Genomic DNA, 12,659 nt, shown 5'->3' on the forward strand with positions numbered 1-12,659 from the left:
CCTCTCATCCCTCGGACCGCTAACGGGCCCCCCGTCCTCTCCCTTCCCTCAAGTGGCCGAGCGGGTGCTGCAGCAGGACCACCGGCTACAGGGCTCGGAGCTGAACCTGGTCCCCCACTACGACGTCCTAGAGCCCGAGGAGCTTGCTGCGGACGCCAGTGGAGGGGACCACTCGGCCAAGTTGGGGTCTGGGGCCACTGAGCATGCCTTTCTGGAGGCTGGAGAGCCAGCGAGGGCACTGGAGGGTGTGGGGACTGTGACCTTGGGCTCTAAGGAGGCACCAGGCCAATCAGGAGCCTCTTTAAGGACAGAGCTCATCGGGTCTCTGGGGCAGGCCGCGCCAGTCAGTTCGGGGCTCGTGGGGTCCTCGGACCAGGGGGGGCTAGAGAGCCTGGGGCTCTCGGGGTCCTCAGGGCAGGCCGCGCCAGTCAGCTCGGGGCCCGTGGGGTCCTCGGACCAGGGGGGGCTAGAGAGCCTGGGGCTCCCGGGGTCCTCAGGGCAGGCAGAGCCAGTCAGCTCAAGGCCTGCAGAGTCCCCAGGTCCCGTGGGCTCAGTGGAGAATGCCCTGGGGCCTCCAGAGCGGGTGGGATCAGGGAGCCTGGAGCCTGGGGCGCCCCCGGAGCAGGAGGGGCTGGTGGAGATGGTGCTGTCGATGGAGCCGGGCACCATGCGCTTCATGCAGCTCTATTATGAGGACCTTCTTGCTGGCCTGGGAGATGTCGCCCTCTTCCCACTTGAGGAATCAGACATGACCGGCTTTCGAGTGAGTGACCTTGGCCGAGTCCTCGCCTTTGGCCCCCTCTCCCCCTGCAGCTCTAGGGACCTTTCCGGTGCCCTGAACCTGAGAGCTGCCCCTCACCCCTCGCGTCCTGCAGCTCTGTGGAGCCCTGGCCCCGTGCCAGGCAGCGGAGGAGTTTCTGCAGAGTCTGCTGGGCAGCATCAGCGACCACGTGCTGAGCCTGAAGCACCCCGGCAGCGCCAGGTTCCTGCGGGGCCCCGAGGGGCAGCACCTGCTCCGGGAGCTGGAGGCTCAGTTCCAGTGCGTCTTCGGGACGGAGCGCCTGGCCGGGGACGCCCTGGACACAGACCCCGCAGAGGTAGCGTTGGAGCCTGCGCCTGTCCCTCCCCTTCCTCACTCCTCAGCCCGGCGCCACCTCCACCCCTGCTCAGAGGCCAGGGAGGGGTGAGGGCCCGTGGACTCTAAAGTTCTCTCCTGACAGGTGGACCCCACTGAGGCCCTCCAGGCCCTCCCTGGCCAAGCCCACACTCCGTGGCCCCTGGACAGTACAGGCAGAGACCCGGAGAACCTGAGCCTCGGTAGGGCTCCCTGGGACACCGGCACGTCCTGTGGCCCTTTCTTGACCTCGCCCTCTGCCTTGCCTTGGACGCCCACCTGTCTTGTGACCCCATATCCCCCGAGCCCCTCATTTTCACCTATTCCCCGACGCGTCCTACCCTTCAGCCCCACCTTGGCTGGGCTGGACCCCTCACCCAGTGCCTCTCCCTGTCCCCAGAGGAGGTCCGAGAGCTACTGGCCACTCTGGAGGGCCTGGACGGGGAGGACTGGCTGCCCCTGGAGCCTGGGGAGGAGGAACCGGAGGAGCAGCCAGAGGAGGAGCAGCCAGAGGAGGAGCAGCCAGAGGAGGAGCCCGTGGCCCCCAGCACCGGGGGCCCCGAGCACCTGGAGGAGGAGGCGGCGCTGCAGCTGGCTCTCCACCGGTCCCTGGGGCCGCAGGGCCAAGAGGCTGAGCAGGAGGAAGCTGCTGCGTTGCAGCGGGCGCTGGCCCTCTCCCTGCTGGAGCCGACCCCCCTGGAGGCCGAGGAGGAGTTGCTGGGCGGGGGGCCTGGTGGCCAAGCCCAGCTGGTGGTGCATGTGGCCTTTGAGCAGGACATGGACGAGCTGGACCGGGCACTCGGGGCTGCCCTGGAGGCGCACCTCCGGGAGGAGACAGTGGCGCTCCGGGGTCACACGCTGCCCGCAGAGCTGCTGGCCCGCCTGGAGCGGCGCCACGGTGTGAGCCTGGCCCTTCACAATGACCGCGCTGTCCTCCGTGGCTTTGGGGCCCAGCCCACCCGTGCAGCCCGCCACTTAAGGGCACTACTGGCTGGCCCCTGGGGTCAGAGTGTGACCTATCCTTTGGAGGCTTCGAGCCCCACCGGTGAGTCTGCACCTGGGACAGGGGGTGGGGGGGGGGTGGGCTAGCTCCCTGAACCCACCCGTGCCCCGGGCATGGCGCAGACCTTCTTTCTCCCCGTGTGTCAGGGCCACAGCAGAGGCCGAAGGGGCCCTGGGGCAGGCTGGAGCGTCTGGCTGAGGACAGCCCCGAGTTCCAGGAGGTGGTGCAGACCTTCTATGACACCCTGGACTCTGCCCACAGCAGGATCTGCATCGTCCGGGTGAGTCTAGTTCTGGTCTTGTCAGCCGTGGCCTCCTGGGCTCCTGGCACCGTTTTCGCCTTGCAGAGCCTGTGGGCTGTCCTTTTTGCCTGTCAGGGTCAGCTGGCCCGGAGCCCGGCGGGGGGCAGGCTGGGAGCTGTTGGAGGAGGGAAGAGCACCGGCTCCCAGACCATTCCCTGCCAGAGGCCGTTCGCAGAGTCTGGGGTGGGGCAGACAAGGGCGCAGAGGTGGCGGGAGGCCGTTCACAGAGTCTGGGGTGGGGCAGGCAAGGGCGCAGAGGTGGCCGGAGGCCGTTCGCAGAGTCTGGGGTGGGGCAGACAAGGGCGCAGAGGTGGCGGGAGGCCGTGTCCGAGACCTGACAGGCTTGAGCAGGGTCCTGCGTTGCCAGCTACACCAGCGATGCCATCTTGTGGCTCCTGCAAGGATTACTCCACAGAGAGCCCGTGCTGTTCCGGGTCTCTCCTGCCTCTCACAGTCGCTCCAGCAAGAAGAGGGCTGGCTGGACTGGCCGGTGTGGCCCAGCGGGTAGAGCATCGGCCCGCGGACCAAAGGGTCCCGGGTTCGATTGCGGTCAAGGGCACATATCTTTGTTGCAGGCTCCTCCCCGGCCCGGGCCCTGGTCAGGGCTTGTGCAGGAAGCAATCCATCGATGTGTTTCTCTCACATCGATGTTTCTCTCTGTCATTCCCTCTCTCTTCCACGCTCCCTAACGATCAATGGGAAAATATCCTCGGGTGCCGAGTAACCAAACAAAAAGAGAAGAAGAGGGCTGGCTGCAGGGCCGCCGCCTCCTCCTGTCGGGTCACTCGCTAACTGAGGCATCTCTGAGCGTGGGTGCGCCTCACAAAAGGCTGGGACCCCCGTGGGAGCCAGAGAGAAACCCCAGGAGCGCAGGGAGACGAGGCTGAGGAAGGGCTGGGGAGGGGCGGGTGTTGCAGGGTGGCAAGGCCCAGGGCATCTGCATGGCCAGAAGGAAGGGCAGGAGGAGGCTCTGCCGGGCTGGTCAGCTGGCAGTGAGGGTGAGGGCAGGGCTGGAGCTGAGCTGGGCTGGGGGAGGAGGGTGACTTGGCAGTGAGGACAGGATCCAGTCTGAGAAGTAGCTGGTGATGGGAGGATGGAGGGGGAGGAGTAGCTGGAGCAGAGGGCAGGGCTGAGTGCTCATGGGCAGGCTCACGGAGGGCGAGACAGCGAGAGCTGGGCCCATGCGCCAGTGATGCCAGCCAGGTGCTCTCGACTCTCGATGCACAAAGTGTGGGTGGACCCAGCACCTGGGTGACCTGGAGCCGGTCAGAGAGACAAGACCTCTGGGCTTCCCCAGACCCGCCCTGCCAGTCGCCACCACCTGCCACCACTGCTTTCTTGGAGATGACCGTTAACCTTCGGACCAAGTACATTTCCTCCACTTCTGCACCTGGCAGCTGTCCCTTCTGCGCGTGGGGAGGGGAGGGACACACTGCAGCCGCGTCCCTGGCTCCCTGCATGTGTGGTCAGTTACGTGCACGTGCGTCTCCCAGGCACCACCTGTGTGACTCTGGAGGGTACACCTGAGTCTCTTCCCCCGGCCCCGCTGCCCCACTTCACTTGGGAAACTGTTTCTCGCCCTCCTTCCCGCCCTCACCTCCTCCGTCGTCCACCGCACAGTGTGGTCGGACACATCGTCTTTATTCTGTCGTCAAGGTCGACAAATGAGCTTCGCCGTCTATTCTGCAACCATCACAAAGCCCCATCCTTGGGCTGCAGGTTGATGGATACAGAGATAATGGAAAATGTCTTTACCATTGAGCCACAGAGCGCGTGGAGAAATGCATCCTAGTGATGAAAACAGGATTGTGTGAGAGAGGATGCGCCAGGGTTCGAGGACGGGCGGCTCTTCGCTTTCCTCGCGCTCTCCGTTCTTTTCTGTGCTGTGCTTGGCACTGGGTCGCTCCTTGTGCTCCTGGCGGCCCTCTTGCACAAATCTTGTTTTCTGTTCAGTAGAAGCATCTCCTTGAGTGGGTACTAACCATCTTTTTTTTTAAAAATTAATTTTGAGAGAGACAGGAAGAGAAAGAGACCTTGGTTTGTTGTTCCACTTGTTCATGCATTTATTGCTTGATTCTTGTATGTGCCCTGATTGGGGGTGGGGGGATTGAACCCATAACCTTGGTGGATTGGATGATTCTCTAACCAACTGAGCTACCCAGCCAGGGCCTGGTAGTAACCATCTTGAACTTTTAAATTTTGTTTGCCTTTTACGGTGAGAGGTAATTTGCAAATATAATTTGATATTGATGCCAAGTATTCTCTTTCAAACAAAAGTTGCATTTGTGGTTTTTTTTAAACATTTCTGTTCACTTAAATGAGCACCGCTGGTTCTTGCCTATGTTAACGTGTCCTGATTTTGTCCTCACCAATAACAGCGTGGCTGCATATAGTGTTCGGGATCAGAATATGTCTTCTTTCCAGGAATCTTGGAAAAACATTACTCTTTTTCTTTGAAAATGTTTGCTCTTGGAAAGTTAAAAAAAAAATCTCTCTAGTTTCTTAGCGCCGGGTATCAGCGGGGAGACACCCGTGTGAGGATGCGAGACTTTTTCTGTTTGTGCGTTGACGTTGGTGTGTGTGTGTGGGCATGAGTGGTCTTTCGCTTTGAAGGTTGACAGTTTCTGGCAGGGACGTGTCCTTCCCCACTGTCCTGTCATCTCATGGGTCCCTCCCACCTGGAGACGCCACCTCCAGCGCGGGGACACTGCGTCCGTCCCTCCCGTGCTCCTGTCACCTGCTGTCCTCTTCCTGTGCAGTTCCCTTCGCACGGGCCTCAGCCTCCTCCCTCACGGTTCTCTCACAGTTTCCACTCTTTTCTCTAGCTCTGAACTCGGAGTCTCTCCTTAACTCTAGCTCCAGGATCTGATTACTATCTGGCCTCCCCGCTAGATTTCGTTCAGCAATTTCATTCTTTAAGAGTTTTTAAAAAATTATTTTTCAGCCCGAGCCAGTTTGGCTGTGTGGATAGAGCGTCAGCCTGTGGACCAAAGGGTCCCGGGTTCGATTCCGGTCAAGCGCACATACCTTGGGTTGCAGACCGGGGTGCGTGCAGGAGGCAACCAATTGACGTGTTTCTCTCACATCGATGCTTCTCTCTGCCTTTCCCTCTCTCTTCTACTCTCTCTAAAAAAAAATATATCCTCGGGTGAGGATTAAAAATTTTCTTTTTCAGGTAATAGTTCAATTCCATTCTTAATGTAAGAACTCGCTAATTTTCAGAGTACTTGTTTCACATTTGCTAGCTTTGTTTTGTGGATATGCTATCTTTTGCCTCGCCCTGCAGACTGTTAGAATTTCCTTAGAAACTGTGTGGGTCCCTGCAGCTCGTCCATGGCTGGGGTGTGACTGGTCGCCTGGTCTTCCCAGCACCGCGAGGCCCAGGGGTGTCCCTTGGTGTTGGGGGTGAAGTCCTGGTGCAGGGGAGGTACCTGGCTCAGCTTCTCTCTGCAGAGGCCTGTCTGTGGTGCCCAGAGCTGGTGAGTGGTAGGGCCTCCTGGAAGGTTGGCCCTGCGGTCTCCCCAGACCGTGACCTCCTCCAACACAGGGCTCATATATATATGTTTTTATTGACTTCAGTGAGGAAAAGAGAGGAAGAGAGAGACAGAAACATCAATGATGAGAGAGACTCATGGATCCGTTGCCTCCTGCACGCCCCACATTGGGGATCGAGCCCACAACCCGGGCATGTGCCCTGACGGGGAATTGAACCAGGACCTCCTGGTTCACAGGTCCAGGCTCCTCCACTGAGTCACGCAGGCCAGGCCAACACAGGGCTCCTGGTTTCCCACCCCAGCGCTGTCCCTTTGGCCCAGAGGGTGGGGCGGGTCTCCAACTAACCCTGTGGCCGCCTGGCAGGTGGAGCGCGTGCTGCACCCGCTGCTGCAGCAACAGTATGAGCTGTACCGAGAGCGCCTGGAGCAGCGCTGCGAGCAGCGGCCGGTGGAGCACGTCCTGTACCACGGCACGTCGGTGCCCGCTGTCCCCGAAATCTGTGCCTACGGCTTCAACCGCAGCTTCTGCGGCCGCAATGGTGAGCCGGGGAAGCCTGGGGGCGCGGGGCGTGGGCTCTGTCCCCCGGGAGCCCTGACCCCAGCCCTTTGGCCCGCAGGCACGCTCTACGGGCAGGGAGTATACTTCGCCAAGCGCGCCTCCCTCTCCGTGCAAGACCGCTACTCGCCCCCGGACGCCGAGGGCCACAAGGCAGTGTTTGTGGCGCGAGTGCTGACCGGGGACTACGGGCAGGGCCATCGCCAGCTGCGGGCGCCCCCTCTGCGCGCCCCGGGCCACGGGCTCCTGCGTTACGACAGCGCCGTTGACTGCCTCCGCCAGCCCAGCATCTTTGTCATCTTTCACGACACCCAGGCGCTGCCCACCCACCTCATCACGTGCGAGCGCATACCCGGGGTTCCCCTTCAGGACCCCTCTGGGCCCTCGGGCCACTCCCCGGACTCCTAGCCCCAGCGGCCCCTCTCGGCTCTGTCCCGCTCGGCTGGCCTCCTGCTCTCCCCAGGCCCCAGCTGCACACAGCCTTACGGATCTGCTGCCGGAGCCGCCCCTGCCTCCTGTCGAGGTTCGGGGACCCGGGGAGCAGCGTGGAGGGCTGGGGCGGGGTCCCCTCAGGGGCGCGCCCAGCCACCAGGGGTCAGCAGAGCCCAGGAGGAGGGCTGACGGCCCACACCCTCCGCCGAGGCCACACCTCTCTTAAGCGCGACTCTGTTATTTGAATAAACGTGGAACCAGGCAGAGGGACCTGCTGGAGCAACTAGTCCATCCGACCCCAGTGGAAAGGTGGGCGGGACCTCCGCGTGGTGAGGGGCAGGGGCAGGGGCGGGGGCGGGGGCAGAGCCCGCTGCTCCTCTGGGGCGGTCCAGGGCGCGCACCCCACGTCGCCTTAGTGTCACGCACGCGCCCCAGCAACGTCTCCTTGCGGACCGGCCCACCCGTGTGCGCGGGGAGGGGGCCGTGTCTGGCGACAGGGGCTCCGCCCAGGCCGAGCCGCACTCGTGTTCCAGTCCCACCGCCTCCGTGGGCTCCCGGCCCCGCGCGCACTCGGGCGCCCCATTGCTCAGCGGCGTTCGGTTGGGAGCCTGGGCGGGGCTCCGAGCTCGCCCCCGCCCGCGCCGCCTCCCAGGACTCTCCGGGTCCAGCAGTCCTGGCTGCGGCGGCCGAGCCTCGCTGAGCTGAGCCACCAGGCACGTATGCCCGGGTCCGATGGAGAGGCGCGCGGCTCACGGGAGCCTCGGGGTGGGGTGGGGGCTCTCCGGCCTCAGAACTAAGGGGCTACGTCCCGGAACTAGGGGCGACGTGGCGGCCCGTCCTCCCTCGGGAGGACTCCACCTCTGCACCCCGAGACTGCGGAACTGGTCGGGCGGTGCCCAGGGTGTGGACAGGAAAGATTGTTGGGGAGGCCCGGCTGCCCCCGGGGCGCGGGCGGGGGCTGGAGCTCAGGCGGCCGGTGGAGGAGCTGGGAGAGGCGGGGCGGAGTGGCCCCCTGGGTGCCCCTGTCTCCTCCCCATACCTTAGCCCGAGGGCCGCGGCACAGAGCCCACATTGTGCCCCCACGCCACCCCACCCCCGCGGGAACAGAGCCCCATTCACCCCTCGCACGCCAGCGCTCTTGGGGACGGGGAGCTGGAGTGTGCACGCGTGGGTGTGCGTGCGCTCGGGCAGCGCCGGCGGTGCGGGTGCGGGTGTGCGTGCTCGGGTGGGTGCTGAGCGGCGGCCCGGCTCCCTCCCAGCCCTGCCGCAGCCCGCAGCCAGCTCCCGGGCCCACGCCGCTGCGGCTCCGGCTATTTATAGGAGTTCACTGCGGAGACGCGTGCGGGGCTGGCGGTGGGGCCTTGGGGAGTCTTAGAGGCGGAGACAGCTTGGAGGTACAGCGCCATTGTCCAGGGGATGGGGTCGGGCCTGGAGGGGAGGGGCAGCGGTCAGTGCTTCCTGATGGCCTGGTTTTCCTGGTGGTCAGAGGATTAAAGGAGACGGGGGCCAGGTGTGGGGTTGGTTGTGGGCGTGGGGTGGCGGGTGTCTGAGTGATGCGGTGGAGGGTGGGGTCAGTGTCCAAGTGGAGGTAATTACCCCTCCCCTGCCGTTGGTCAGGGTCAAGGGTAGGGGTCAGTGTCCTCTGATGTGTGAGCCCCTGGGGGACAGCACAGAGGGGTCAGCGTTTGGGTGACTAAGAGGAGGGGGGGCAGCAGTGAGGGGAGGCACTGTCCTAGTGATGGCCTGGAGGCAGTGAGGTCAGTGCTTGGGAGGGGTCACTGTGTGGTGTCCGAGGGATGAGCTGGAGGGGGCGGGGCCAGCTGTGGTGGGTGGAGAAGGTGGGGGTCAGTGTGTGATGAGGTGGGACGGGGCGGGGGGGCGTCCGTGTCCAGGTGGATGGGGTGGGGCCAGTGTCTAGGTTAAGAAGGTGCTGGGTCGGTGTGCAGTCCCCCCAGTGTGACCCCCTCCTGCTCCCTCTCCCGCAGGCCATGTCGGGGGAGGACCTTGAGGTGCGGACAGCGGCCGAGGATGGTTCCTCCAACGGAGGCAGCGGCTCCCCCAGCCCCGGGGACACCCTGCCCTGGAACCTGGGCAAGACGCAGCGGAGCCGGCGCAGCGGAGGCGGCTCGGCCGGCAATGGCAGCGTCCTGGACCCAGCTGAGCGGGCAGTCATCCGAATCGCAGGTAAGCGAAGGGCCTCGTCCTCCGGTTTCTAAGCGCTGGCTGGTTGCCCTCGCGCTGCGGAGCGCTGCGCTGCGTGCAGGTGTAGGGGCTGGAAGGACAGGTGAGGTCTGCGGGTCAGAGAGGGCCCTCCTGTCCCCGCGATGGCAGGCAGCACCGCGCCACCTACTGGCCGCACCGGTCTCTGCACCGGGCCTGAGGTTAAGCTGCTCGGCGGCGGCGCCATCACAGGCCTCATGACCCGGCCCAGCGCCCCAATGCCCTGCGGATACTTTCTTGGGTTCCTGGGGCAGAGCTGCCTTCCAGGCCCCTGGTCTTGGCTGCCCCCATGAGGGGCGGTGGAGGCACGTCCTCAGGACAGGAGGGTCCCTCCCTGAGCCAGGGCCTGGCCATTCTGGGGAGGAGGATGGGAAAGCCAGCTGGACAGTGGCCCCTCCCTTGGGGAAGTGGGTGGCTCGTTCTGGAAGACCCCCCAGGATGTGCTGGGCACAGGGGAGCCCGTGGAGGGTCTCTGTGCCAGGCTGTGGAGTCCTGACCCCACCCACTATTCAGACCCGGATGATGATGAGGGGTTTGGAGGGCAGGGCCTGCTCTGAGGGGGCTGAGAGGGTGGCCCACGGCGTGTGGGGAGAGGCTGGGGGGCCAGCTGCTGAGCAGGGATGGTGTGGGCAGCAAGGGACTTTGGGGGTGGACACACAGAGGAGCAGGACAGCAGGACAGGGCGGAGGCTGGCCACCCACCCCCCACCCCCAGGGGCAGGTGTGAAGGGGACCCAGGACCTGACAGGCTTTTTTCAAGCGTCACATATGGATTTTAAAAGAGGTCCTTGCCCTGGCTGGTGAGCTCAGTGGTTAGAGACCAGCACATGGAAGGGTCGCAGGTTGGGTTCCCAGTCGAGGGCACGTACCTTGATTGAAGGGTTGAAGGGTCCATCCTGGCCTCAGAGGCAACCAACCCAGGTTGCTCTCTTTATCCACTCCCCCTCTCTTCCCTCCCTCCTTTCCACTCTGTAAAAAAAAGAAATCAGTGGAAAAGTATCCTCGGGGTGAGGATTAACAACAACCAAAAAAAGAGGCCCTTTTTCCCCAAACGAAAGCGAATCAGGAATGTCCTTCCACACCCTCGCCTTCCTCCGCGCGGTCCTGCCCCAGCAGTGGGCTCTGGCCACGCAGCAGCCAAGGCCAGGGCAGGGCCTCGGGCATCGCCTGCTGATGTTCTTAGCATTGATGTGCACCCATTTTCCTTCCTTTAAAATCGTTCCCGTTGCTTGTCAAAGATCGAAAATTGTTTGCTGAGCAACATTTAATCTTTCTGCAAGTTGTTTTTGAGTTTGACACGCATCTTCATCCAATAATGCTTGTCATTGTTGGTCTCCAAACTTTTTCGATTGACCTGGACGTTCTTTGTCTTTCACATCGAAATCATCACTTTTAAAGCATTTAAATCAGCGTTCACGAGTATCTTGAGATGGAGCAGGTTCACCATAAGCTTCCCGAAGTATATGATAACTTGTTCTTCAAAATAAAGTAATGAATTAAAACTTCCCACAAATGCTCTTTTTTGGCACAAAATTCGACATTTTTATTTTTTATTTTTTGTGAGTTTATTTGAGCCAAACTGTCGACATATGCCAGGAAGCAGAACCTCAACGAATTGAGATAATGCTCTGGAGAATGGTGGGGTTACATTTGTATTTATACATTGCAATCAAAGGAGGGACGTAGGTGGGTTACATGAAATTCATTGGTGATAGATTAAGGAGGAGGGATAAAGCAAAGCAGGGGAAACCCCTGGGATTGGATAAAAAGTAAAATGATGGACACATACTTAGGTGGGTGAAGGATCAATTAACATGATAATGAAGGAATTTGTGGTATCTGTCCTGGCGCCCAGCACATTTGGTTGTGCCCCAGGGGCTCCAGAAAAAGGGAAGTTACAAGTTACCCAGACATTTCAAGGGTCTGTTATCATAGATGCAAAAAGACAGATAGGCTCAGTTAAGGTAAAGGTTGACCTTGTCAGTGAAGATACTGGCCTGGGATGTAACTACCCACCATCACTGCTTTAGTTAAAGTTTAAATTCAGACCATCCTTTGTGGTGACTTCAGGTCTCTGAGTTTGCAAGACCGCCATGCAGGCCTTCCCTGAGCTGTCAGGTTAGCAGGTGGCCCCTTTCGTCCACACATCCCCCTTTTGGTCATAAATCAATCCAAAGGATGCATTGATGACCAACCTTTTGGTTGGATAATGGAGTCCCACGTTGCTAGGAAGGCTCATTCCTAGGATGTCTCAGTGTCAGCATGTCTTGCTGAACAGGTGGACCACTGGGGATGGAGCAAGACCATAACCTTAGATGGCATTTAAGGTCGAATTATTATTATTCAAAAAAGGGCAGGTAAATGGGAGGCAGTCAGATCCTATATGTCCTTGTTAAAAAGTACTAGTCTGGATCATTTCTAATTTTTGAGCCACTATGATCCAAGTCTTTTTGCTGTTTGTCAAGTTTTGTTTTTCTGCATCTAGTATAACATTTACATATCAGGAACAAAAGTAACAATACTAAGCCAACATTGATTAGGAACAGAAAATGTCTAATACTAGACAAGGAAAAGTCCGAGGGTAACAAGCATCCCAGCCAAACCCTTTACATGTATCATCATAAATTTTATAAGCTAAGTATATATTTTCCAAAATATCTAAAACACCTTCAGAAAATTTGTCATATGAAGTTTTGAAGCTTGTTGTCAATACAACAAAATAGCATTCATATCAAATCGCATATATATTAACATGTGTGTAACTCCATCTATTGAAAAAAATCCGCATTGTTAACCGGTACACCTAGTATGTTTTTATTGATTTCAGAGAGATGGAGAGGGAGAGGTAGAAACATCAATGAGAGAGAAATATGTATTGGCTGCCTCCTGCACGCCCCCTACTGGGGATCGAGCGCACAACCTGGCCATGTGCCCTTGACTGGAATCGAACCGGGACCCTTCACTCGGCAGGCCAACGCTCTATCCACTGAGCAACACCAGCTAGGGCTCAAGCCGGGCTTTTTATTTTTTTTAATCATTTTTTAAATATGTTTTTTGAGAGGAAGGGAGAGGGAGAGACAGAAACATCAATAATGAGACTCACCGATTGGCTGCCTCCTGCACGCCCCCCACTGGGGACTCAGCCCGAAACCCTGGCATGTGCCCTGATCAGGAATCGAACCGAGACCCTTCAGTCCGCAGGCCTGCGCTCTAACCACTGAGCACACCGGCCAGGGCTGAGCCCTTTCTATGTTGATACCAATTCCGGGTCCAACGTTGCAAGGGAAAGGTTCTTAGTGGAGGCGGAGGGGGAGGATGGAGGGTGCCCGGTGATTCAGGTGAAGCAGCCGGATCCCATCGGGTTACGGAGAGGTCGGGGCTGGAGAGGGAGGGGCTGCCACGGGGTTGGGAGCCGGACCGGAACGGACGGGGAAAATTCAGGCTGTTGCGCCCCGGACCCGGCCAGAAGCGGAGGTGGGGTTCGCTCGCTGGCACGCGCCGTGCGTATAGCGTTGAGCCCGCGGAGCCCCGGGTCCAGCC

The 12,659-nt window shown here is 60.2% G+C and overlaps 2 protein-coding genes across 2 annotated transcripts in view; both read left to right on the forward strand.

The window, feature by feature from the left end:
- Positions 1 to 7: 7 nt before the first annotated feature.
- PARP10 (poly(ADP-ribose) polymerase family member 10) lies at positions 8 to 7,179 on the forward strand (the record flags this gene model as incomplete). Its single annotated transcript, XM_023749093.1, has 7 exons — positions 8 to 763; positions 876 to 1,097; positions 1,221 to 1,317; positions 1,515 to 2,159; positions 2,264 to 2,397; positions 6,277 to 6,451; positions 6,530 to 7,179. Coding segments are annotated over 7 exons (2,376 nt in total), but the record flags the coding sequence as incomplete, so codon positions are not given.
- A 97-nt stretch (positions 7,180 to 7,276) lies between these two features.
- The window catches only part of LOC106695758 (microtubule-actin cross-linking factor 1), an 11,817-nt gene continuing 6,434 nt past the window's right edge, over positions 7,277 to 12,659 (forward strand). The window contains exons 1-2 of the mRNA XM_014450583.2: positions 7,277 to 7,613; positions 8,886 to 9,084. Of these exons, the coding sequence (XP_014306069.1) occupies positions 8,889 to 9,084 (196 nt within the window). The 5' untranslated portion in view covers positions 7,277 to 7,613; positions 8,886 to 8,888. The remainder of the gene's footprint in view (positions 7,614 to 8,885; positions 9,085 to 12,659) is intronic.

This window comes from Myotis lucifugus, unplaced genomic scaffold (genome assembly GCF_000147115.1).
Source record: "Myotis lucifugus unplaced genomic scaffold, Myoluc2.0 scaffold_2752, whole genome shotgun sequence".
Classification (NCBI taxonomy): Eukaryota; Metazoa; Chordata; class Mammalia; order Chiroptera; family Vespertilionidae; genus Myotis; species Myotis lucifugus.